Raw genomic sequence first — 27,171 nt, forward strand, 5'->3', positions numbered from 1 at the left:
TGAAAAAAAAAAGAATGAATTCCTATGCACACTGCACACATCTTATTTGTAGTACAAAAAACCTTTAAAACAATACAATAATTAAAATGAAGAACAATTTTAACAAATATAAACTTATTAGTATTTCAATGGGAAATGTGGGCCTGCTTTTGGCTAATGAGATAGGATTGTTGTTGTGTGTTTTCAAGTCATTTCAGACTTAGGTTGACCCTGAGCGAGGGCCGGGTAAATGACCTTGGAGGGCCATATCCGGCCCCCAGGCCTTAGTTTGAGGACCCCTGCTCTATCAGCTCCAGCTCCTCATGCGGGGACATGGATGGTAAAAACATCCGGGCATATATATATATATAAATTTAATGTTCATTTGTGGGATTAACATAACTCAAAAACCACTGGACAAGTTGACTTAAAATTTGGTCACAATACACCTGTCAGGCCAACGAGTGACCATCACTCATTAAAACACTGAAAAACACAGCAGAAGAGACTTAAAAAGCCAAAAATTTAAAAAATACATTACAACGCATGCGCAAAACCACATATATACACATATACACAAATACACACACACACACATATATATACAAACACAAAGCACATATACACAGACTGGGCCACAGCAATGCGTGGCAGGGGACGGCTAGTGTGTGTGTGTGTGTGTGTGTGTGTGTGTGTGTATCTCCTATAGTTGAGTTTAGAATTTATTTACACAGTGGTTCTCCATTCAAAATAGACCTTTTCCAGCTTATCTCCATTCCTTTGTAAATTAACATAATTATTATACTAATTTAAATATTTAAAAATGATTCTGACATACTATACTGGGAAGAGTGGATTAGATACCACCCTAAAATTGCTTTAAATTTACTGATATTATATATAAGGATATTACCTCAAATATTTGATAAACAGCTTTTGGTCTAAAATTATTCAGCCCCTTGTATTCCCGCTATCTTATTAATTATATGCTAATTTATTTATGCAATGCATTTGACATGAAATAAACGAAGCAGTGATTTAGATACAAATTTAGGAAAGGGGGCAATAAGGGAAAATGTATTTCAAAAGAATGTTAATAGCTTCTTTTGTATTATGCAATTATGATACTATGATGCCGCCTTAACTCTATGGCTACATCCTGGATCCTGGGATGTGTAGTTTGGTGAGGCATTACAGTTCTCTATCTAGTCCCTGCCTAAACTTCAAATTACAAGGTTCCATAGGATGTAACCATGGTAATTAAGGTTGTATCATAATGCTACAATGGAAGGACAACTTGTATTTGATAGAAACAGCCAGGGCATGTGACTTGATTGTTTTATATTCCCAATCCCAGAATCTCCCGAAAGCCTCTAACCATGCTGGCTGTGAGGATATTAGAAAATTAATCCAAAAATATAGCATTTCAAAACAACAGTTGAATACATAATATTTTTGTCTGTGACACACTACTGTGTCCTCTTTTTGCTTATAAGGAGTTACATAAACCAGTGCAAACAGTGCCATTATCTAGCTAGATTTACTCTCCTGAACAAAGCTTATGTTACAACTGTGGAACAACCTGCTGGAAGAACTCCGACAGCTAAATGAGCTGTAGGAAGTTTAAAACCATGTAAACATCTATCTCTTCCGGCAGGGTTAACCAGACACTTTAAACGTAAACCTTAAGTGTCCTTCATTTGATCTCTGTTTGTGTGTTTTAGTATGTATTTTGTAGAGATACGTTTTGATGTGTAACTTTTATGAAGGTACGTTTAGTGTGTGCATTTGTAGTGTTTTTACTGTGCTTATATATTTTAATTGTTTTGTAACTGGCTTTGAGCCATGAGGAGAGGCATGTAAGAAATCTATTATTATTATTATTATTATTATTATTATTATGTCAGATCCTTAAATTATATTACTACTTAGGTATTAAATGGGAGGATTGAATAGTGTGTATTGAATGAGAGTGTAAAATGCAGTCCTGTAGCAACCATAGAATAACCATAGAATATGAGGTAATAATAATGGTTGGAATCAGCTATCATAATATGTGTGTTGTTGAAGGCTTGCATGACCAGAATCACTGGATTGCTGTGAGTTTTCCAGGCTGTATGGCCATGTTCCAGAAGCATTCTCTCCTGACATTTCACCCATATCTATGGCAGGCATCCTCAGAGGTTGTGAGGTCCTCACAACCTCTAAGGATGCCTGCCGTAGATGTCGGTGAAACGTCAGGAGAGAATGCTTCTGGAACATGGCCATACGGCCCAGAAAACTCACAGCAACCCTATCATCTGTGTTACATATCTTACGTAGACATAGTGACATAGTAAAGGTGTTAAGATACATGACAGGACATCAGCAAGAGTGTCCCAGTATACATTAGGCTCTAATGCTGTGCATCAGCACTCCCTAGCTGATACCCCAATGCCCACTGGTCCCATTCCACATTTGTGCCAATGCACATTGATCAGTTTGCCACCTTTTGTATGTAGTAATACAACAACAGCCCCGTCCTGGACACAGACCTTACAGAACTGCTCAATTCCAATTCTGTCAGATGTAAGTCCACTTACAGAGACAAAGGTTGCCACCATTCTTGCTGATAATAGTCCTTTATGGGTATTTTAAAACAACATTAGAGTATTTTAAAGCATTATATTTGGAGGGGATATCCTTATTTTATATGGGAATTTTATTTCAAAGAAGACCTAAGGCACATGTGTCAAACGCAAGGCCCATGGGCCAAATGCAGCCCACATCATTTTATGTAGCCCTTAAGGCTTTCGATTCCAAGGCAACATAGTTACGTTTATACAGTATAATCTTGCAGTTATACTGCTGATGTGGCCCTCTGTGAAAATCAGTTTGACGCTCATTCCCCTGTTCTAGGCGGATTTCGTAAATGTGTGGACATGATTTCCTCTTTGGAGGACTCTGGAATTTGCCAAAATGGCTTTGGAGCAGCCATATGTAGAACATTCTTCAAAGCTTAGTAGAGTCTGAATCTGTTTATTAGCAGAAGCAGAATATTTGTATTGTTTTTCTTTCAAATGAGAGGAGATTTTTGGAGGCAGGGATTGGGGTAGAATTTTAGTCTGTCTGGTCCGTGAAAGAGCATTAAGCCTTGCTCTCAGACAGTGATTTATCCAAAGCTGTTGAATGAATTTTAGGAATTAGAAACTTAAACCTATTTTCAGATTTAGCATGCTTCAGAGCTTCCAGATGTTATTTCTGTAGAATGCAGTTTTCAAAATCTAATACTAGGAGTTGCAGTCCCAAAACAGATTTTTTAAAGCTCTGTGCTCGATGCATTAAGCAGTTCTTTCTATCAGACTGTGCAGTGTGTTTTAAATGTATGACAATACGAATAAGATAAAAAATAGCCTTACAATTCTTTTCCACCCTCAGATGCTGAGTTGCTTAGAACATATGTATCATGATTTAGGATTAGTGAAAGACTTCAACATCAACCCTATCACATTGAAAAGATGGCTGGTAAGACTTTACATGGTTTTGAATGAAGTTTTAAAATATTTGTAAACTTTTAAAAGACTTGTCAAAGTGGACTGATTTTGACTTGTATCTACAGACATACAGATTGTATATGACTATATTGGATACACAGACTACAGCCACATTTATTTATTATTATTTATTTACGATATTTATAGCCTAACTTTCTCAGCTATATGGCAACTCAAGGCAAGTTACAGGTTGGCACAAATTCAATACCATACATTCATAAAAGAGCAATTAAAAACAATCAACATAACAATATATAAAAGCCAATAAAACATGTAGTCTCCAGTGTCATTTTGAACCACCGGTGTCATCCTGAGCTAACAAACAAAGGGGGTTTTACCTCATCTATTCTGCATTCACACACATATACACATTCAATCATCATCATGCATACCTTACCATCTCCTCTTCCTTCTCCTGGAAAAGAGAGCTGCATGTAGGCCAAATTGCATTCCTTGCAAATCCGCCATTCTGCAAATACCCCATTTTCCTCCGTCCCTTGGAGATCGGCGGATGAACCAGACTCCTCCGGTCTGCCACAATTTTTAGATTGTAAAATTCGGATTTGTTTTTGTTTTTTTTTTTTGTTTTTTCCCCCCAAAATAAATGTTCTTTTTATCTTCATGGGCCATTCTATGTTTTTCATGGATTTACATTGTTTTTACTTTGAGATGTTTATATCAATGCCTGCAACACCGTCCAAATGGTCTGAAAATCATGCAGTTACATTGTGCACTGAGTAAATTTCTAAATATGAAAACAGATAAGACTATAATTCTACATCTCTGTACATGAATTTCAGAAGAAATCTAAATCACTCCAGTTTTTGCGTGACCGGGGAGCCCTCCGCTTCCCAAACCATTAGAACTCAGTGAGCACCAGGCAGCAAACAGAAGATAAGCTTTGGTTTTTCTTTCTTTCTTTAAGGGCTGTTATTTCTATTACTTGCAGTTGCTGGGACACAGAAATTATGAATGTAAAAACAAATGCCCTGGAAAAAAATCCTTTAGTAATTAGGTAGCTAGGCAAAGGAAGGAGTCTTTAGATCCTGAAAGGTAATCTATCCTCCAACCATTCCAGAGTGCCCTCATTAATTTCCTTAGAACCATGGCTTAGCTTCCATCTATTTGATTAACAATTATCTTTCTTAAATTATAATGTAAGCAACAGGACAATTGCACTGTCTTAATACATGCTTTGAACATGGTAATTATCCTGTATCTGGGGGGAAATGGTTCATTCTTTGGTGAATCAAACCATCCTTGTTCCTGAAGCCTCAGAAGTCTTCATTCCTGATTTGGGATTGTCTGAGTCAGTGGTTCTTAACCTGTGGGTCCCCAGGTGTTTGGACCTACAACTCCCAGAAATCTCAGCCAGTTTAACAGCTGTTAGGATTTCTGGGAGTTAAAGACCAAAACATCTGGGGACCCACAGGTTGAAAACCACTGATCTGAGTGGTTTTTTATGTTTGAAGACTCTGTTGGAAATGGTGGTTCAGGAACTGTGCAAAGATAGCATTTAAATTGCTGAATGTTATAATGTTTCCTTCCAGCATCACTGAAGCAGAGAAGTTGGTCATTTTGACCATGGTTTGCCTTTTCTCTAATCTTGCAAAGTGGTATACAGCCAAATGATTGAGGTCACAGTGACACCAAAGAAAAGAAATGGAATGAGGCCACTTATAAAATGAACAAGCAGATGGGGATAACAGTGCTTTTTGAAAACCTGCTTTTTCTCAAAATGGGCCAAAGTGAGACAAAGCAAAACAAACTCAACTTTTTCTCCCATGCTGCAAATGTATATCTCAGTAACAATGGATTTCTCAACTTCAAAATTCAAATAGCATTAATTACAGGATCAGTCTATTAATAATTGAGATTCCATATCAAATCCTTAATTTCCTTATTAATTTCTCCCTCTATTTCTTTATAGCTGTGTATTCATGACAATTACAGAAACAATCCATTCCATAACTTCCGACATTGCTTCTGTGTTACCCAGATGATGTACAGCATGATCTCACTCTGCAACCTCCAGGTGTGTTGTCTTTTTTTCCTATCAGCTTTAACTTTTCCCATCTCCCTTGTCTCTAGAAAAATAGGCTTGCATTCAGCAAGCGTCATGAAATCCATAACATTTTGCCTACAGTACTGCCCCCCTCCCCCCAGCTGTGGTAGTTGTTCATTTAGTACTGAAAGACATAGGCTATCACTCATAGCTGAGTTTGATTGCCTCTGAATTGTAGAGTCTTGGTGTTGGGTCCATAGGTGACTATAAGGACTTATACTGGAGCCACATATAATTTCTCAATGAGGGCATCAATTTCCACATGGAATGCAGTCCCGACAAGGGTTGGCTTAATGCACCTTCCTCTTAACATGTTTCTCCCTTTCACCCTCCATTCATGCCTCTTCAAATTCCACAGCACTGTTGGTAACAACTGACCTCCAGTTAGAGCACTCAAGGGCCAGAGCTTCACAGTTCTCGGTGTCTATGCCACCGTTTTTAAGGTTAGCTTTAAACCCATCTTTAAATCTCTTTTGCTGTCCACCAACATCCCATTTTCTGTTCTTGAGTTGGGAGTAGAGTAACTAGAGTAACTTTTGGGAGACAATGATCGGACATTCAGACAACATGGCCAGTCCAGTGAAGTTGATGGTGGAAAATCATTGCTCCAGTGCTGGTGGTCTTTGCTTCTCCCAGAATGCTGACATTTGCATGCCTGCCTTCCCAAGAGATTTACAGGATTTTTTGGAGGCAATGCTAATGGAATCATTCCAGAAGTTGAGAGTTACAATGTAGTTCACTGCTTCTTAAACTGTGGGTTCTGATCCCACATGGGGTCCCCTTAGTTCATTGTTGGGAGCACAAAAAATTTGCAACAGTAAAAGGTTTCTGAATTCCACCTAGAGATTTTCATGAATCTTTTATCAACAATATTTCCAGTGAATGCTGCAGAAAATGCTTCAGCTGTATTTCATAAAAAGGAAAGCCAGCTAGTTTAGCAAACCTTGCAATTGCTGGTTTATTATTAGTAAATCTTTGATTTTTATATCTATTTTATATACCTATATACCTGAAGGTCACGCAAAAAAAAATGGACAAAAAGCAGTTGCAAGTGGAAAAGGTTTAAGAAGCCATACTTGCCTTCATCTGTCCAATTATGCCAGGATTTTTTCCAGAAGTCATTATAGTCTTTCATTTGTCAATGTTCAGGAGAAGGTCAACGTATTTCACAAGTTCAAGGGCTTCTGTTCACATTGATCATGAGCAACCCATGCAATTTAGCAATCCAACAAGATGACTTGGTTTGAGTGGTTCAACAGGTTTAAAATAGTAGAGGGCAAATAAGATCACATATTCAGTACATAGTTCAGAATAGTAGATGTGAGGGGATCTGATGCAGATTAAGACTATGTTCTTCGCAGAACTTGGGATGCTGTGTTTCAAAAATAACTCATTGATTCTTCACCGCCCATAATGTCAGGGACCAAATTATTGTTGCCTAGATATCCACCTAGGAAGTGAGAAGGCAGAAACTGAAGGAGGGGTTGTCTTTCATACAGCCTGCAATGCCTGTCTCCACCAAAAACTCATCATATTGTTATTTGATGTGATGGATGATGCTGTTCTGTTGCCAACATTGCAGTAAGACCGAACTGCCAGCCCATTGAATAAGTACAAAAGCATAGGGATTTGAGAGATTCCTATCTTTGCCTTAGGTATCAACACATCTTTAGCTGACCCTGGCATGAAATGCCCCCAAAGTGCTTTATTCACACCAATAATCAAATCTCAGTTCAGTGTCTTACAAAACTGAAAGAAACCTTTGATTTAAATAAAACCCCTAATCTATCATATGAAATCCAGATTCTCTTTTCTATCCTGTTGCCAATAACTTGCTCCTGCTACCAATAAAAGAGAAGAAAAGATCACATCTTCAGTCTTGCCTACATTGCACAATAGCTATCAAAGAAATTATTGGATTCTAGTTATAACCCACTTTTCTGGAACATAAATATGTTTCTTCTGTAATACAAAGGCTATATGAAACTATAAATCTGCCTTTCTTTCTCCCACTCCTACCTAGGTAAAGATTTCCCAAATGGATATTTTAATACTAATGACTGCATCAATTTGTCATGATCTGGATCACCCAGGATATAACAACACGTATGTATCCTTTATGCAGAGGATGATTAGATCTGTAAGTTCAATTTGGAGAAATGCAAACATGGCATGTCTAACAGAACATAGACATGCCTGTTTACTCAAAAGTAAATTGCACTGTGTTCAGAAGGCAATAAGACCTTCACACTCTGCTTCCCTCATAGAAGAGATGGATGGCAGCCTTCAAGGTCAGTGGTCTACTTTTGTGGTTTTTGTAACCTGGATTCAAATTGAACAGCCCTTCAAGCAGAGGATTGTCCTAAATAAAGCACAGCACATTCCTATCCTGGAGCAATTAGTACATGGGGATATCCACATTTATTTTATTACTTTATGCTACATAGAACATGTATATACAGTTCTTCCAATTCTCCCCATCCTCCTCCTTTCACCGCTGTGTAATAAGGAGGGGGCACATTACACATCCTTGACCTTTCCTGGTGGTCTTAGAAAAAAACATTTTAAGGGATGCCACCAAGAGTTGCATTGAGCAGAAGACAAAAACCAGCTTCCTCCTTGCATAACATTGAAACTGTCTAAGGAGAAAATATTGTGAACCCTTAAAAGCTCGCACACATCAAGTGCCATTAACATTCATGAGTCATGCATCTGAAAGTAGAAAGTGGGATCTCTCCCAGAAATGCTTATGACACAAAAAATGCCTTTGTTCTTGAGGTTCCGCTCAGAAAGAAAATGCTGTTTTTGCCGCATGCCCTGCAGATAGGAGAATAATATCACACACAGGTCAAAGAAGAAAAACAACCCTATTAAAAAGTCAAATCTAAAACAATTTAAAACAAATTGAATACACAGTAAAGAACATTAACATTTAACATAACTCCAATAAAATATCTTTTTACCATAACAGACCAGTCTAAATCAGATGGTCTCTGCCTGCTGGCAAAAAAAGAGCAGAGAAGGGGCCGAGTGAGTCTACTGTGGGGAGGCATTTCACAGCCACAGAAAAGGCTCTCTTCCATGTGTTCATCACACTTACTGTTAAATGTATTGTTAAATACACTCATTGTGTAACCTGTTACTTTTTTGGTTATGTTAAAGGGGAAAATAAATTGCAGACAGTATTATAATTATCTGTATTTGAAAGAAAGTCAGTGGCAGATGTTCCAAAAGGTATTTTTTGCCCTAAAATGTAATTAGAAGTCATGAGAAGTCATGAGGGAGGGATATAATACCATTGCCAGTCATTTCATTACTTTAAAATACATAATTATATGTAATTAAAGCTATCCCTTTGTTGTCTGCAAAAATGGTATCTCTCTCACACGTTCTGCCACTAAGACATCCAGATTGTCCTCGCCGATTAAATGAACATGACCCCTTCAGGCAGCCTCTGCATTCCCTTTATCTTTTTTTTCCACATTAGGTATCAGATTAATGCACGAACAGACCTTGCCGTTCGCTACAATGACATTTCCCCGCTTGAGAACCATCACTGTGCAGTGGCTTTCCAGATCCTGACACAACCAGAGTGCAACATTTTCTCCAGTGTTGATAAGGAACAGTTCAAACGAATAAGGCAGGTATGGATTAGAAGGCTGTACTAACATTTCCTTCTGTTTCATTCCATGTCTCACGTAACTAGGGCATAGAGGTGTAACAACCATTCACAAGTTGTTGTTGTTGTTGTTTTTGTTATCATCATTATCATCATCATCATTATTATTACGCTGCTTTATCTCCCTCAAAGGGGACTCAGTGGCTAGTTGTACCATTCCCAAGAAGAAAGCATTTCCCATTAAAGTGAAATACCCTACTCAAAAAGCCACAGTTTTTTTTCAATCCAGCATGAAAAAAAGTTAGCAAAGGAATAGCAAAAATATAATGGGGAGGGGTAGCTATTTCAAAATATAAAATCATTGCAAAAATATCACTTTTGAAATTGGTTTATTTTTGTGTAAGAAAAAAATTAACAAAGATTTATATTCCTACTACTATCAAATTAAAATTTTCTGTTTCAGAAAACAGGAATGTGTGGCTCTCCAATGGTAGCTGAGTTGCAAATCATATCAGTCCTAGCCAGAGCATCCAATTGTAATGAAGCAATTCAGCAATATCACTTCGGATTGGAATCGTTAGGGAGAGGAAGGAGGTCTTAGTTATTTACTTATGAACCTTGGTTTGCCCCAGATAACACAATATTTGCTATCACAATCCACCTGCTGTGGCCTTTCCTGGACAAAGATAACTTTAGCCACAGTAGTTCCTGCACTTCTCTCTTGTAGCACACCGGCTATAGGGTATCTTCCCTTTAGAGGCCTAGATGATGCCAACATTGCATTTGGTAAAGTAAGTTTGTCCACAAATTTAAAATCTAATTTGTTTTACACAAATCCTTGTATATGTATGGTTTTAAATTATTGTCATCAATTTCCCCCAGTTTTAATCTTAGATTATTTAATATGCTTTAGGTATTTAAAACCCTGTTTATTATTTATACTGTTTCAGATTATGTATACTCCACTTTCTATCTGACAAATTTGAAACAAAATATGAGGAACAATGACAATAATAATATTTACTACAAAGAAGAAGGTGTGCAGCAGTTAACAAGAGTTCTAGGATAGGAGTATCTCTGTGTCAGTACAATTGCTGTGGATTTTCAACTAGTCTTTTTGGGAGCGAAGAGGCAGAAGACCACAGTATCAGGTTTTATTATTGGCTGAGGTGACAGTTATCAGTCTTACCTGAAGGAAAAGAAACTGCCACCCCACCCACCCCCTTTAGTCAGCAAGTAAGTTTTATAGCATTTTACAGTGCATGCGCGCAAGGGTTTTTACTAAGTTTCTGTTTCCCCAAAATCACTTGATTTACAAGAAATCACAAGGTTATACAAGTCTACTAAGTTTCTATTCTACATGCATGCATCCTTTAGCAATCAACTTTAGGTGCATATACCACTAAGAAAGTTGCAATTTCTTTTGTTTCCCTCTTACAATGGTTGAGATTGGAAAAATTCTTCTCCCTTGCACCATGGTTCCATTCTAAATGTTTCACACACCCACATGGACCCTCAAAAAAAGAGAAAAATTTTTCCACTGGAAACCTCATACATGGAGTGCAGTTTGAAAACACTCCTCTTCCCAGAATCTCTTCAGTCTTTGCTCCCCCCCCCCCCCCCCGCACACACACACACACACACACAAGTTGGGAATTTTATGCAAGACCTTTGAGGGGTGACTTGTTAGAAATGAGGAATTGGTGTGAAATAGCTCAATTATTTCCTTTTAAAAGCATAAACCTTTCACTATATTTATTTTTCAAAGGGAATGATTACATTAATCCTGGCAACAGACATGGCAAGGCATGCTGAGATATTGGATGCATTCAAAGAAATATTGGACAACTTTGACTATTCAAATGAAGAGCATGTGACCCAGGTAAGATAATTTTATTTTGTTTTGGGCAAATAATACCAGAAAAGCTGGAAGACAAATCTACAAAGAGTAAGAGTAATCCACCCTTGATCTCACTTCCATTTGTTTTTATTTAAGTGTCTCTGGGAATTGTGAAATACACGTAGTCTCTGACCCTGACCTCTTTCATAAGGAGATAAGAAGAAGCAAAAGGATGTATATATGTTTCTCAAGTATCCTTCTTATGCAAAATTGCAAACAAACATGTTGATTGAAATGCTAGCTATCCCACATTTTAAAATGTAAGCCTATAAGAGATAATTTGCATCAACAGATGCATCATTTCAAAATTGTGGTGAGATTGCAATCTTTGGCTCAATTGATGTATAGAAGCTGAGTTCCTGTACTTTTCAGCCGAATGATCCCAGCTTCTGCCAATGGAGAGATCACAATCCAAAATAGAACAAGGATAAAAGCACTGAATCCTTTCTTTGCCTTGTCTAAATCTGTTATTTAACTGTCAAGTGGAACGATCCAGATCCCAGGCCTGGCCATTCAGGTGGTATGGAATATCCTGTCAGAAACATGATTTTCCCCTATGAGTTTATAAACTCTCAAAATGTACAGAATTGAAGCATGCCTAATGTGTTATGGTGGTGGCAATTGGTAATTGTGCGCCTTCATGTCATTTTTGACGTATGGCAACTTTAAGGCAAACTTAGCACAGGATTTTCTTGATTAGATTTGTTCAGGAGAGATTTTCCCTTGCCTTCCTCTACCGCTGAGACAGTGGGTTTCCATAGCTGTGTGGGGATTTCAACTCTGGTCTCCCAGTTTTCTAATTCAGAATGCAAACTACTCCAGCATGCTGGCTCTCTGTGTCTAATAGAAGTATTGTAATGTTGGGCTTGGCCTCATGTAAACTGGCTCGAGTCCCCTTTGGGGAGATGGTGGTGGGGTATAAATAAAGTTTTATTATTATTATTATTATTATTATTATTACTACTACTACTACTGCTACTGCTACTACTTTAAAATGGTGCAAATATAATGGTGGACAAGGTATAAATATAAGATGGAGAATTTAATTGATATAGCTACAGAGGTTTTCTATGGCCTTAGTGGTCCCCATATGGAGAGAGAAGATTATCCGCCCACAGGGTTGTCCAGTTTTCGGTAGAAGGAGAAGCAGTTGATGGACCAGAGCCCACTGGGAGAGTGTGTGATGAGCATGTAGAAAGTCTCCAAATTCCTGGCAGTTTCAACTGAAAAGGCAACAAATGAAGACAGTGCACAAACAACATATTTTATAGCATCTTCCTATATTCACAGGAGTGGCAGACATGAACCAGCTGGAGCCCATAAAGAATTCTAGAAAAGGGCAATTTTAGTGCTGGCTGCATTCCACAGAACTGTGAGATGCCTGCCATTGATTGGCAACTACTTTCACTGCTGTCACTCCATGGAGGAAACTATGCATAGTAAAAGGTACAGATGAATACCACAAATACTTTCCCATGTTGTAAAAATGCATTTTCATCTTTCAGTTGAAGATGGTACTAATCAAATGCTGTGATATCTCCAATGAGGTTCGCCCCATGGAAGTGGCAGAGCCATGGGTAGATTGCTTATTAGAGGAGTATTTTATGCAGGTAAGAGTACCTCCATATATATTAATCTAATAATTCATATTTCATTACAGCAGCTCAAAACCATATGGAATAATGTCTGAGACAGACTTAAAAAGAAACATTCTTTGTTAAAACAGGGTTTTTTTGCTACCCCGATAATATGCTACAATTGAAAGTGCCTGTAATTGACTGTAATTTGTGACCTGAAAAGTCAGCCATTGACTAGAAATAGCAATGTCTTTGGAAAACTGCACATTTCCCCAACCAGGCTGTTTTTCCGTGTTAACTCAGCATGCAAGCAGTTCTGAAACCAAAGGGAAGGCAAGACCTATGCTTGGAGAAAACAAGCAGCAGCAATGAGTCAACTTTGTCTCTATGGATGACTGAAATATTCATGTGACAACCTCCAAGCACTGAAATAGCGTTTGGGTTGGGTTGTTTTTGTTGTTTAAAGGAAAGCAAGGAAAATAAAATCTCATTAGCATCAAAAAGGCACCTTGAAGGGGGAAAGATCATAATGATCATTTATTACTGGATTTCCATTGGAGAATGGAAGCAATAACAAAAATTAGAGTAAGAGCCATTTGGCCCATCTGCATGCTAACAAAAGTGTGCATACCCAAGCTGTGGCAGACAGTTGGCACTGTACCAAGTAAAGCTTGACTGTGATAAGAAATATTTTTTTAAAAAATCAGTTATGTTACTTCTTGCTAAAATGTGTTCCTGGCGGAAAATCAGATCGACCAACAACAACAATTTTTTAAAATACACACAAGAAATTCAGTGTGACAGTTGAGGAAAATAAGCTCACAAGAAAGTACTGAGACTTTCTAGTATTCATTATATTAGCATAATTGTCTTTCTCAAGGCATTTTTTTGTTAACATGGATCTGTAATTGGTTAAATGGACGAACCCAGAGGGTGCTCACCAATGCTTCCTCTTCATCTTGGAAAGAAGTGACGAGTGGAGTGCCGCAGGGTTCCATCCTGGGCCCGGTCCTGTTCAACATCTTTATTAATGACTTAGATGAAGGTTTAGAAGGCAGGATCATCAAGTTTGCAGACGACACCAAATTGGGAGGGATAGCCAGTACTCCAGAAGACAAGAGCAGAATTCAGAACGATCTTAACTGATTAGAGAGAGGATGGGCCAAAACTAACAAAATGAAGTTCAACTATGACAAATGCATGATACTCCACTTAGGCAGAAAAAATTAAATGCAAAGGTACAGTATGGGGGACGCATGGCTCGGGAGCAGTACGTGTGAAAAAGATCTTAGAGTCCTCATGGACAACAAGTTAAACATGATCCAACAATGCGATGTGGCGGCAAAAAAAGCCAACGGGATTTTGGCCTGTATCAATAGGAGTATAGTGTCTAGATTCAGGGAAGTCATGCTACCCCGCTATTCTGCCTTGGTTAGACCACACCTGGAATATTGTGTCCAATTCTGGGCACAACAATTCAAGAGAGATATTGACAAGCTGGAATGTGTCCAGAGGAGGGCGACTAAAATGATCAAGGGTCTGAAGAATAAGCCCTATGAGGAGTGGCTTAAAGAGCTGGGCATGTTTAGCCTGCAGAAGAGAAGACTGAGAGGAGACATGATAGCCATGTATAAATATGTGAGAGGAAGTCAAAAGAAAGTTAGAGCATTTTGTTCTCTTTTCTATGGAAAGTGGTAATAACAGGAGGCAAGCTTGTTTTCTGCTGCCCTGGAGACTAGGATGCAGAACAATGGCTTCAAACTACAAGAAAGGAGATTCCATCTGAACATTTTGAAGACTGTGAGAGCTGTTCATCAGTCAAACTCTCTGCCCTGGAGTGTGGTGGAGGCTCCTTCTTTGGAGGCTTTTAAACAGAGGCTGGATAGCCATTTGTCGGGGGTGCTTTGAATGCGATTTTCCTGCTTCTTGGCAGAAAGGGGTTGGACTGGATGGTCCATGAGTTCTCTTCCAAGTCTTTGATTCTATGATTATATGTTTAGATATGGAGAGGGCAGGGAGCATGCTTGAACTTGGATTCTGAAATTGGAATCTGTCCCGGATCTAGATTGGGCCTCCCTCTGCAGCTAATCTTTGTTCCCAAATCCTCTCTTTACAATCAAGAGCACACTGGAACAAATACCAATTGAGGAAAAAGTGATTTCTAGAAGGAAACAGCATGGAGATAAAGGGGTTAGTACACACCCATACTCCTTGCCACAAATCCAGTCCAGATAAGAGCCCCACAGGGAGACTTTTGATGAAGAAAGAAAATGGCTAGTTTTCAGCTTTATTATATTTTTAAAAGCATGCTTCACAATAAAATGTGGCGTTTTCCTGAATCTGTGGCATTTGTTGATGTGTAGACATAGCCTAGGTACTCTGAAGGCACTACATCATGTCTGATCTTAGAAACTAATCAGGGTACCTGGTTAGTATTTGGATGACACAGTTCCAACAAATACATGGATCTCATCACACTAGAGCATGAATCCACTTTAAATCCAGTTTCTGCCTGCAGAATTCTTGGGCTTGTACTTTAGGAAGGGGCCTTTAAACTGCTCGGCCAGACAGGTCCTGGGCCTCACTAAACTACATACAATCCCCAGAATTTAGCAAGAGGCAGAAATTGGATTTAAAGTAGTTCCATGCTCTAGTGTGATGAGGAAGGCAAAACCACCTCAGAGGATTTCTTGCCTAGGAAGATTCATGAAATTTCCATAAATCAATAGGTGACCTGAAGGCACACACAAAGACACACCTTATGGGAATCAGGCTATACACACTGGCAGAATTCTAGAAGTGTGGATTCACACGTACTCTGCAATGTTTCTGCAGTGTCACAAGACATTGCAGAAAATTAGTATACTACATTGAGGGGGAAGCTCAGATTTAAGACATGTGAACAGAAAGAAGGGAATATGGTGCTCAAGGCCAGGAGAGAAAAGTGAAACAAGCTCAGGAAATGCCACTTGCCAATTTGGAAATCTTTCTTCCGTTCCTTGATGCGTAGCAATTCCAAAACATGAGAAGCTGCCCATTGAGAGCATGTTTTTGAAATAAAGGTCCAACCAGTTGTCATTCTGTTTCTATCTTCTTCTCTAGCAAGCTAACACAAGAATGTTCAACATAGGCAAGCTTACATATAAAGAGCATGATTTTAACTTTGCTCGTTACAGAATTTGTGTTTCTGAGTAAAAAAATCTCCCTTATCCCTTTCCTTCCCAAACACAACAAAGATGGCATCCTACCAAACTCCATGCCATAAATGTGTGCTCTTTGGAGGCCCTGTAATGTGTTTTGCACCAAGAGAGATAGCAGGAATGTTGGACAGGGGAAACTAAAATTTCCTCCCTAGGAAACAGAGACTGAGTCTATCTCCACTGAGTAAAGACATTATTAATGTCTATTTAATAATTGATTTGTTAATTATACCTCCTTTGTTAATGTGTTTATTCTTTTGAATATGTTAAAAGGTTCAATATACAAATTAATTAAATTGTAATGTGAATGTGAATGTGTGAGTGGGTAAATGGATGGATGGAGTGCTTACATTTACAATGACACACTACTGCATCATCCTAGAGTGACCGTGAAAAGTCTGAAGGGCTTCCAGTGGCACCTTTTATGGACCGAGACAAAGTGACCAAACCTACAGCCCAGATTGGCTTCTTAAAATTTGTTCTAATTCCAATGTTTCAAACAGTAACAAAGGTAAGATCAAAATACATTATTCTGTCAAAAAACAGTAGGTCAGCTAAAAAAAAGTATCCTTTAATGAAATGATCAACACACTTTTTCAGAAAGTTATTTTTAATTCCAAAAACATTTTATGAAATGGAAATGGCATGTGCTCTTATAAAGAAAGCACACCCACACCACTCTGTTATCTTGTACATAGGAAGGAGTGCCTGTTCTAACAATGGGCCCCTGCTCTAACTTATCTGTGTCTTTTGTAATCTGAAAACAATGTTTTCTCCTAAAAGATGTGTTGATCTAGATGATGTTTGTGCCTATTTGCAGACTACTCCCCTATATTTACCAGTAAATAAATTTGGTTAATTTTCAGTAAATATTATTTGGTTTCATTAATGGACCAAATGAATAATTCATGTGGTTATTGACACTCAGTGACAGCACAAATAATGGCCTAACATTACAAAATACCTTGTAAAGTATGAGGGAGATAGCTCAGTTTTATTTTTTTATTTTTTATTTTCATGTCAGGAGAGACTTGAGAAACTGCAAGTCGCTTCTGGTGTGAGAGAATTGGCTGTCTGCAAGGATGTTGCCCAGGGGATGCCCGCCTGGATGTTTTACCATCCTGTGGTAGGCTTCTCTCATATCCCCACATTAGAAGCTGGAGCTGACAGATGGGAGCTCACCCTGCTCCCTGGATTCGAACCACTGACCAAAGTTAAACCCATTGTGCAACTGGGGACTCCTTTTATTTACTATAATAACAAATCAGGTCATGACACCATATATTCTTCCTCTTCTCTTAATCAATGTAGCAGGGTGTAGATTTTATCATTTAAAGTAGAGAATATATATTATTTCAGCTTTTTCCAGAGGTTGAAGAAGTCATGCTCCAACCACTTTGGGAATCCAGGGACCGCTATGAGGAATTGAAGCAAATAGATGATGCTATGACAAAAGAGGTAAGATTATTTCCTTCTCGCACCTTTTGTCTTTTCTCGATTATCCCCTTCATGATTGTTTGCTGGATACTTTCCGCCCAATTAGTTAAAATTTCTCAGAAGAAATTTTCTGTTTCTATTCTATCTCTCTTATTTCAATGCAAACAGAGGCCACTTTATTTATCGGCAAGTTGAGAACTAGATATAAAGGACCTCATCACAAAAGTGGGGGAAGGAGCAGAAGGCATTGTCTTCTTCCCGTCACATTCTGTGATGTTCCATCTTGAAAGAAGATGGAGATTTTTTTCACCCTCACTACACATGCATTGAAGAATTAATGTAGTCTGACACCACTTTAACTGCCATGGGTCAATGCTGTAGATCATGGAAACTGTAGTTTGGTCAGGCACCAGCACCTTTTGGCAGAGAATGCTAAAACTACACTTCCCGTGATTCTGTAGCATTGAGCAATAGCAAGTAGTGTAAGCTACATTAATTCTACAGTGTATATGCACCATTAGTTGAGTGGATCTTTGGCCTTCCAGAGGCTTTAGATCACAGTTCCCATCTGCTCCACAGAGTATTGCCAGTAGTAAAGGATTGTGGTCCAAGACCAAGGCATATAGATAATTGAAGGTTTTGTGCTGATTCTCATGCAAGGGCCTTTTGACAGGGAAAGCATAAAGCTATTTTGAGTTATGAATTCACCAATGAACAGGCTTACTGATTTAGTCTTGTATGTAGCCACCCACACAGTTGCTGCAGGCAACTGGAAGTTCCATAAGCTGGGTTTGTGACATTTAATTCAGCTCAGCGAGTGGGCTGACTGGAGAGGAACAGAGCAATCCCACCTTGCCTCTGCCAGCCCATTATGCATCTGTGATCGGGGACAAAGGGAAGGAAATGCTCTCTTTCTCTCCAACCAGCTCAGAAAACAAGATAACTAATAATCCCTTTTTTCCGTGGGAGTGTGATAACCATATGAGCTAGAATAGCATGTCTCAACCTTTGCACCTTGCAGATGCTTTAGACATCCAGTCCCAGAATCCCAACCAAGGTGAAAGAAGAAAGTGCAAAAGCTGGGTTGCAGTTAAACATAAAAAAACCCCAAGATAATTGCAACCAGACTGGCAAATAGAGGGAGAAAACGTGGAGGCAGTGACCGACTTTGTATTTCTAGGTGCAAAGATTACTGCAGACACAGACTGCAGCCATGAAACCAGAAGACGTTTACTTCTTGCTCTGTTCCTCTCCAGTCAGCCCTGAGCAGTGACCAATCTCAATAAAATAGTTAAAGAGTAGGGATTAGGATTGGTTGATTAAAAATGGTTCTAAACTGTGTTCAAAAGTAGGGGACTCTGGTGGTTCAATTCTAAAGTCACTTCCGAATTTTTTCGAAAAAAACCCAGAAACTTCCGAATCAATTCGTTAATGGCAGATGCAATTGCGCAACACATGAAAAACAGCACTGGCACTGGGGAAACTTCAGGAGCTTCTCCCTCATTTTTAGGCCAATCCTGATGAAACTTGATATAGTGCTAGAACACACCCTCCTCTGTTAGCACAGTTGTTAAGGCACATTAAATATCAGTGCAGTACTTTAGTCTTTTTTTGTATTCTTGAAAAAAAACATAATAATTCAAGACAACATTCTCTTCTTTGGCTTTAGAATCAAGGTAGACGTGTTTGCAGGGTCAAAGGGCTCCTCTGATCCCTCATTGGGCCACAGTGACTATGCCTGTTTGTTGCTATTTCCAATGACACAATGAGTAATTTATTCAATTTTACTCTTAAATAGCTACAGAAGAAGAAGAATGAAAATTTGACAAGTGGAAGCAGGGAGAAGTGAAATACAAATGAAAGATGGGGAACATAAAGGTAATTATCTTTTTTAAAGCATTTTTTACATCAGGAATCATAGAGCATTATATGAAAAATTATAGTTAAATATTTAGAGGAATAAAATAGAGCATATAATTTTAGTATCTAGTGCAGTGATCTATAAGCTATTGAATGTGGTAGACTGGCGGGGTTTTTTCTTCAATGTACAAATTATCGATGCTATATTAACTATGACCCTTCAGGCATGTTTAGCCTGAAGAAGAGAAGGCTGAGAAGAGACATGAGAACCATGTATAAATACATGAGAGGAAGTCATAGGGAGGAGGGAGTAAGCTTGTTTTCTGCTGCCCTGGAGACTAGGACATGAGGAAGAACTTTCTGACTGTGAGAGCTGTTCAGCAGTGGAACTCTCTGCCCCGGAGTGTGGTGGAGGCTCCTTCTTTGGAAGCTTTTAATCAGAGCCTGGATGGTCATCTGTTGGGGGTGCTTTGAATGCAAGTTTCCTGCTTCTTGGCAGGGGGTTGGACTGGATGGCCCATGAGGTCTCTTCCAACTCTATTATTCTATGATTCTATAATTCTATGACCCTCTTTCCTGGAAATTCGCAGTGGGTCTGGCAGCCATTAGTTCACAGACTGCCACTAGTCCATGGATCATCACTTTGAGTAGCTGTGGCCTAAGTGAAGAAAGAAAATTCAGCTGACTTAATTACAAGACATCCTATTATTTTTGAACCCCTAAAAACCAATGGGAATAAAATGTTAGAATGAATTTCTGGCCCGCTAGTTACAGACTATGAAATCAATAATGAGTGGCAGCATGAAATATTTTGTGTTAAAGGAACAAATTCTGTGAAAGTGAGACATCTTCCATGGATATAACTGGAACCCACCTAGTTAAGTCATTAATGTTGTTTGTAGTGATTTCTATGGGATAGGCATGTGACTACAGTGTGACTAGCATCCAGTAGTCATTTTCACAAAGCATTAAAAGATTTCTTAACAAAGGTTTCAGATCAAACCAGTTCATCACATTAGTTAAATTCCACTGAGCCCTATACTTAAAATCCGGTAACCCACTGTGTTCATCACATTCGTTTTGGTTAAAGTGTAGAGTACAGTATTCTTTGAGTTTTTTAAATGTAGGGGGCAGCATTTTTTTCAAATGTATCAGGAGAAGGTGTGGCAATGGATTTTCCTCAATCATCCAGATGTTTTGCCAAATGTATAATGTGATGGCATTCGTTGCTCTCAGGTTTAGGGTTACCCAATTTGTGGAAGGAGAAATTATGGGATGAGCCAAAATACCCTTGTTAGGACAATCTACACCATTACCTTTTACTCTCCGAATTTTATACTTTGCTAGAAAAATTTCTTTTTAAAAAATAGCCCTTCTAGATCTTTCCATTCTCTCCCCTTTTTTCCGTGATATGTCTGCCAATCAGGGCTTCTTGTGGTTGAAGGTAACAGTTGACATTTCAAAGAGAGGCGGTTTTTCCCCACAATGAAATCAATGGAGGAGGGATGGTGGGTGGGGCCAATGCTCTGCAGTATGATGAGAACTGTACTGAAATAATGTTGAAAGAATACTGAGGCACACAGATAGATTTAACAGTGTGATGAAGATAGGGAAATCGTCTGTTTGATTTCAAAATTGAGTCGGACTGAGCTCTTCTCTACTAAACACTTCTGAGCTTCAGTGTGATGAAGTGGTTAGTGAGGTCTAAAAGTGTCATCGCCTTGTGTCCAATATTATTCATTTAGCTCAATTAGTGATAATGGTGTTGATCAGCATATGCAAAATTCTAGATTATCCTCTTTTCACTTAGAAAGCCAACCTTCACCATTTTAAAAGCTCTGATTTGCTTCCATTGCATGTATACACAAATATGACTCATCTACTGTCAGCATAGGGCTTTAATTTTTAAAAAATACGAAGAAACCAGAAGTGTTCCAAAGAACAGATGCTATTTTCTCTAACTGTTTAAAGAGCATTAAACCATTTTTCTACCTGCTCCAATCACTATTTTCCTGGTCTGCTACGTAGACAGATGGGGATTAGCATATTTGCTGTGTATGTGACTTACAGGTGTGCTGAATCAGCACATCTGATCCCTGCCAAAAATTCTGGGTGGATGAGAACTCATTCTTTGGGTCTAATGATGTTTGTATTTTAATTCCAGCATTATAACAGACACAAAGCTCCTTTAGAGGTTTGCCAAGTCCGTCGAACTGTCATGGGATTTCATAGCATGGACAAAGGACAAGACTGAACAGCTGACACTACCACAAGCACTTTTTCGGGTTCCTTTTCTAAAGACTAGCATTTATCCTTATGGACACAAATGATAAGGAACCTCTGCTGTTGTACAATATTTTTACTTTTAAAAGTCGTCTTCTAAATAATATATTCTTATACCAAAAAGACTGCTACACTTATTCTGTTTTGTAGCTTTTATATATGTGTGTGTTTTGAAAACAGCTACTTGTGGTTTCATGGAAATATATATGGGAAGACAGCATTTGTATATTTTAAGAGAATTGTTGTAGAAACGTTGATAGATAGGATTGTGTACCGTTTCAGATAACAAAAATCAGTCTCGTTATGTCTGTATAGGATCCACATTTTGCCCTAATTTATGCCTTCTGTTACTTCGTTGAAGAATTTTACCAAAATGCTATTACGAGCAATCTAAGAGGAAATAATATTTTACCTTTACTTGTTATCAGCTGTTTGCAGTAAAACATTTTTGAGAAAGAAATCAGAAGCAGAATACCAAAGTCTCAGATTATCCTCCTTTCATGGGCCTGATGCCAGTCTCAGATTATCCTCCTTTCATAGGCCTGATGCCAGTCACATTTTAATAAATACTACCCTTCTATTGAGGGTGGTAACTGAGGCCACTGGTGCTCCTTCAGAAGACATGACCCTAAGCATTGAGAAAATGTTCAAAGGACCCTTTATGAAGCATATAAAGCAGTCTGTTACCACGTCTAAGCAAGTCTAGTCAGTGGATGCCATGAAAGCTGACAATGTACATTGACTGCAGCCTTAGAAATTTAGTGTGAGCTAGAGTAGACAGTAAGGAACTCAATGAACTTCATACGATGGCAACTTAGTATTTTCAATCCATGAGCATACACTGAACAAGTTGACCATCCTTCATGTATGAGTAGGGTTGTTTAGAGCAATGCTAACATTTTCTCGGTGTGATATAGTGGGTTGACTCCAGGTTTGAATCTCGTCTCAGCCCTGGAAATCCATTGCTTGGTCTTGGGCAGGTAATAGTCTCTCAGCATAACAATAACTTCACTTCACTTTATTTCTTAATTAGTCGCTCTCCACCAAGGTGCTCTGAGCAACTTACAATCTAAAATAGCATTTACACAATATAAAAACATTCAACATAAAAACATTCAACAGTGACTATTTGGCAAATTAGATCTGATTACTTAAATGCACAACCAAACAGCCAAGTCTTGAATAAGGCAATGCCAAACCCCTCTCTCCATAAATCTTGCTCGGATGTGTTGTTGTTGTGTGTCTTCAAGTCATTTCCAACTTTTGGCAAACTTAAGGCCTATCATGGAGTTTTCTAGGACTGAAAGTGTGTCATTTGCCAAACCCACTCAGTAGGCTTCCATGGCAAAGCAGGAAATCGAACCCTAGTCTCCAGAGTTTTTGTCCAATGCTCAAACCAGTATATTGCATTGACTCTTCCTGCTGAGATGTGGTCATCATAAATTGAAGTCACATAATTATTCTACTTTCAGCACCAAGCAATGAAGATTTGGAGCAATGTAAACAGCCAGTTGAAATGGCATGGGCTGTTGTCACCAAGTTCCACATGATGTACCTCTAAGATATAGGGAGACCTTGGAAATGTCATGCTTCCACTTTAACTGTCATTATTCCACCCTACAGAATCCTGGGGATTGTAGTGTGTGGGAGGTATGTGACTGAGAAATCCTAGTGTACCTCCCTAAACCGGTGTTGAATAATTACAGGCCGATCTCCAACCTCCCCTTTTTGGGAAAGGTGCTGGAGAGGGTGGTCGCCTCTCAGCTTCAGGGTTTCCTAGACGATACCAACTACCTAGATCAGTCACAGTCTGGTTTCAGGCCTGGCCATGGCACCGAGACAGCCTTGGTCGCCTTGGTGGATGACCTCCGCAGAGAGCTGGACAGGGGGAGTGTGACTCTGCTGGTTCTCTTGGACATCTCAGCGGCTTTCGATACCATCGATCATGGTATCCTTCTGGGTCGTCTCTCCGGGATGGGCCTTGGGGGCACGGTTCTGTCGTGGCTCCAGTCCTTCCTGGAGGCACGAACTCAGATGGTGAAGCTGGGAGAGGCCTGCTCTGACCCCTGGCCTTTGACCTGTGGGGTCCCGCAAGGCTCTATTTTGTCTCCCATGCTTTTTAACATCTACATGAAACCGCTGGGAGAGGTCATCCGGGGTTTTGGAGTTGGGTGCCATCTCTACGCAGATGACACACAACTCTACTACTCCTTTCCACCTAATTCCAAGGAGGCTTCTCAGGTGCTAGGTGAGTGCCTGGCCGCTGTGTCGATCTGGATGAGGAGGAACAGGCTGAAGATCAATCCCGACAAGACAGAGGTCCTCCTGGTCGATCGTAAACCGAATCGGGGTATAGGGTGGTTACCTGTGTTGGACGGGGTTACACTCCCCCTGAAGCCACAGGTCCGCAGTTTGGGCGTCCTCTTGGATTCCTCGCTTACACTTGAAGCTCAGGTGTCGGCGGTATCCGGGAGGGCCTTTGCGCAACTGAGACTTGTGCGCCAACTGCGACCATACCTCGTGAAGGCTGATCTGGCCGGGGTGGTCCACGCCTTGGTCACCTCTAGAATGGATTACTGCAATGCGCTCTACGTGGGGCTACCCTTGAAGACGGCCCGGAAACTGCAATTGGTCCAACGTGCAGCAGCCAGGATGCTAACCGGGGCTCATTATCAAGAGAGGTCTACCCCTCTGTTTAAGGAGCTCCACTGGCTGCCATTCATCTTCCGAGCCCAATTCAAGGTGCAGGTGCTCACCTACAAAGCCCTGAACGGTTTGGGACCACCCTACCTGCGTGACCGCATCTCCATCTACGAACCCACACGCTCGCTACGGTCATCCGGAGAGGCCCTGCTCGTGATCCCACCCACGTCGCAAGCGCGCTTGGTGGGGACGCGTGACAGGGCCTTTTCCGTGGCGGCCCCCAGACTTTGGAACGCCCTCCCAAAAGATCTCAGACAGGCCCCCACTCTAGCCGTTTTCAAAAGGAATTTAAAAACTTGGCTGTTCCGTTGTGCCTTCCCAAACTAGGAATCCCCATCCCAAGTCCTGGAAGCACTTTAGCACAACAAATGTTGCTGCACACCACACTTTAATCCTACGTTCCTCCTGCCATATCAGCACTTTTAACCCTGTACCCCATTGCGCCGGCCGAACCAGTTTTAATAGTGTCTTGATGTATGTCATTGTTGTTTATTTTGCTTAATTGTTTTGATTTGCTTTGTTTATTGCTGTGATATGTTTTCTTTTGTATTGTGTTTGTGGCTTCGGCCTGTGTAAGCCGCATCGAGTCCTTCGGGAGATGCTAGCGGGGTACAAATAAAGTTAATAATAATAATAATAATAAATAATAAACTGTAAATCCCAGGATGCTATAAGATAGGGCCATGACAAAGTGGAACCCAAGTATCTGGGTTCAGGTCCATAGACATAAGACAAGACTGAAAATTTGCACATTTGGTGTACATAATTCCTCATGGCTGAAGAGCTCTCTCAAAGTTTAGACATCATTATTTGAGTGTGATTCAAAGGTTATAAGCATTGCTGCAGTTGTTGATCATATGTGCCTTCTGTAGCATCCAGTTAAACTCTAAATGGAAATAAGCCAAACTCTGTAAAATTATTCTTAAGTTGGAGAAAGATGATCTGTAATAGATACCAAACCCTTAAAGGGGAGAGTTACACTAGGCAGCAGTAAAAAAATATGACTAACAGAATACAAAGGCCTTAGAACAGTGGTTCTCAATCTGTGGTTCCTTAGGTGTTTTGGCCTAGAACTCCCAGAAATTCCAGCCAGTTTACCAGCTGTTAGGATTTCTGGGAGTTGAAGGCCAAAACATCTTGGTACCCACAGGTTGAGAGCCACAGTCTTAGAAAGAGTTTGAGAGAAGAGACCACTATAAAACATAAATTTGAGGACTATCATACAGAGGTTCCAACTCAGCAGATGAATCAGATCAGCAGGAATATATGAAGCAAACACACGTTAGCAAAACAATGGATTCCTGATATGGAGCTCCACTGTAACTGAAGAGGTTTTCATCCTCTGTTTGTGTTAAGTATCCAGAAGGACACATAAAATGCAACTAGCAGGAAACCCTTTCCATATGTTACATTGCATCCCACTTGTAATATGTGTTAGTATAATCGTGGCATGTGTCTTTTTATGGCTACTGAGGAGGGAAGAATCCACCACCTCTTTCATGGACCCAGCTTCAGTCCTTAAGACTCCAGTCCTCCATCATGGTCATGCAGTAACCTGAAAAGGATAGGGGACATCTATCTATCCAGTTCCCGCTTGTATCTTGATCGCCAGATATAACCTCCAGAAGATTTCAGAGTTATTTTAGGATGCCTTTGCTCTTGCATCAAACTATAGGAATATAGCCAGACACTTCTCAGCCACCCTCAATCATGACACGTCAGAGCAGATGTAAGTGGAAGCAGTGCCCTGCAAGAAGGGAGGATAAAAGAGAGGAGGGCTCTCTGGCTGGAACCATCTCCCCATATCTAATGTTACTCAAAAATGTATGTGCTGACTTCCACAGTGCCTTACATTTCAACCCGATGGCTTGGAAGAAGTAAATATTTCCCACTACCTGTATGCACCAATAATATATGAGGGATTTAAACTGAGAATGTACTGTAATTTTTGTATGGATTTCTTTTAGATTGTTCTTTATTGGGTTATAAATATAGAGCGGTACATAAGGAAAGTACTACAAGAAAGCTCATGTCTCTCTTTGAAGGGCACATGTACCCAAGCCATATGCCTGCAAGCTGCAGAGCGGCTGCCTGTATTGTGTGGTTCTGTGTTTAAAAAGGAAGTAGGTGGGTATTCAGACTTCTCTTCCATGCAAAACAGGAAAGAACTTGCTTAACTCAGGCTTCCCTCACCAGAGAACCTCAATGACTAATTCTTGGCTCACTAAGCACTGAATAATACTCTCATCACCTTAATTGTGCAGCAAGACATTTTGGAACAGCACATCTTCATTTTTGTATTTCACTGTGTCAATATGTATATTTTTCTTAGAGGTAGCTCTCCATTATGTTTTTTTTCATGGAATATTCATTGCTGTATCCTTTTTTATCAACTTCTGTTTATCAAAAACACTGTCAGAAGTATTTCACTGTTGATGCACAGTGTGGACACATTAATATACACTACACAATTACAGCCCCATTATTCTATTTCAACTGCTGTGATTCCATCCTATGGAATCCTGGGATTTGGAGCTTACGGAGAACTATTTAGAATTTAATGTATTGTCAAAGGCTGTAGAGTTTTCAGACAAAGATCTAGCACTTCAACAAATCCCAGAGTTTTTTGGGGTATTAAAAGTAGCATTGTAATGCTATAAAGGTGGAATGTGAAATGTTCCAGAACCATACAACGATCTCTATCAATAACTGATCACCTAAGCATTGTTCCAAATTTGCACCTGTGCGGAAGCAGGCAACCAGCAAACCTTTTGTGTTATATGCTGTTTGAAAGCACCTGTTCACTAAACCAAGTTGTAATTTCTTTTTTTAATGAAACTAAAATAAACCCTATATTGTCTTCAGTGTTGCTGGTGTTTGTGTTTGTATTTGTCACATGTTCATGAATCCTAATTCAGGGTAGATGCTGAAGCTGCAGCTTATCACACTGAATTATCTCTCTTTTGTGCATTATATTGCTTCCTTGTCTGGGAGAGTAGTTGTTACTTTTCCAAT

General features: G+C 39.6%; 1 protein-coding gene across 3 annotated transcripts in view; it reads left to right on the forward strand.

The window, feature by feature from the left end:
* Nucleotides 1–27,020, forward strand: part of PDE9A (phosphodiesterase 9A) — a 107,208-nt gene extending 80,188 nt beyond the window's left edge. For all 3 annotated transcript variants that reach the window (XM_060770274.2, XM_060770275.2, XM_060770276.2), the window contains 10 exons: nucleotides 3,397–3,483; nucleotides 5,443–5,547; nucleotides 7,601–7,683; nucleotides 9,065–9,221; nucleotides 10,965–11,078; nucleotides 12,602–12,706; nucleotides 16,256–16,384; nucleotides 17,233–17,331; nucleotides 19,109–19,188; nucleotides 21,335–27,020. In XM_060770274.2, coding sequence (XP_060626257.2) covers nucleotides 3,397–3,483; nucleotides 5,443–5,547; nucleotides 7,601–7,683; nucleotides 9,065–9,221; nucleotides 10,965–11,078; nucleotides 12,602–12,706; nucleotides 16,256–16,384; nucleotides 17,233–17,331; nucleotides 19,109–19,159 — 930 coding nt within the window. In that variant the 3' untranslated portion in view covers nucleotides 19,160–19,188; nucleotides 21,335–27,020. The remainder of the gene's footprint in view (nucleotides 1–3,396; nucleotides 3,484–5,442; nucleotides 5,548–7,600; nucleotides 7,684–9,064; nucleotides 9,222–10,964; nucleotides 11,079–12,601; nucleotides 12,707–16,255; nucleotides 16,385–17,232; nucleotides 17,332–19,108; nucleotides 19,189–21,334) is intronic.
* The last annotated feature ends 151 nt before the right edge of the window (nucleotides 27,021–27,171 follow it).

Source organism: Anolis sagrei, chromosome 3 (assembly GCF_037176765.1).
Source record: "Anolis sagrei isolate rAnoSag1 chromosome 3, rAnoSag1.mat, whole genome shotgun sequence".
NCBI lineage: Eukaryota > Metazoa > Chordata > Lepidosauria > Squamata > Dactyloidae > Anolis > Anolis sagrei.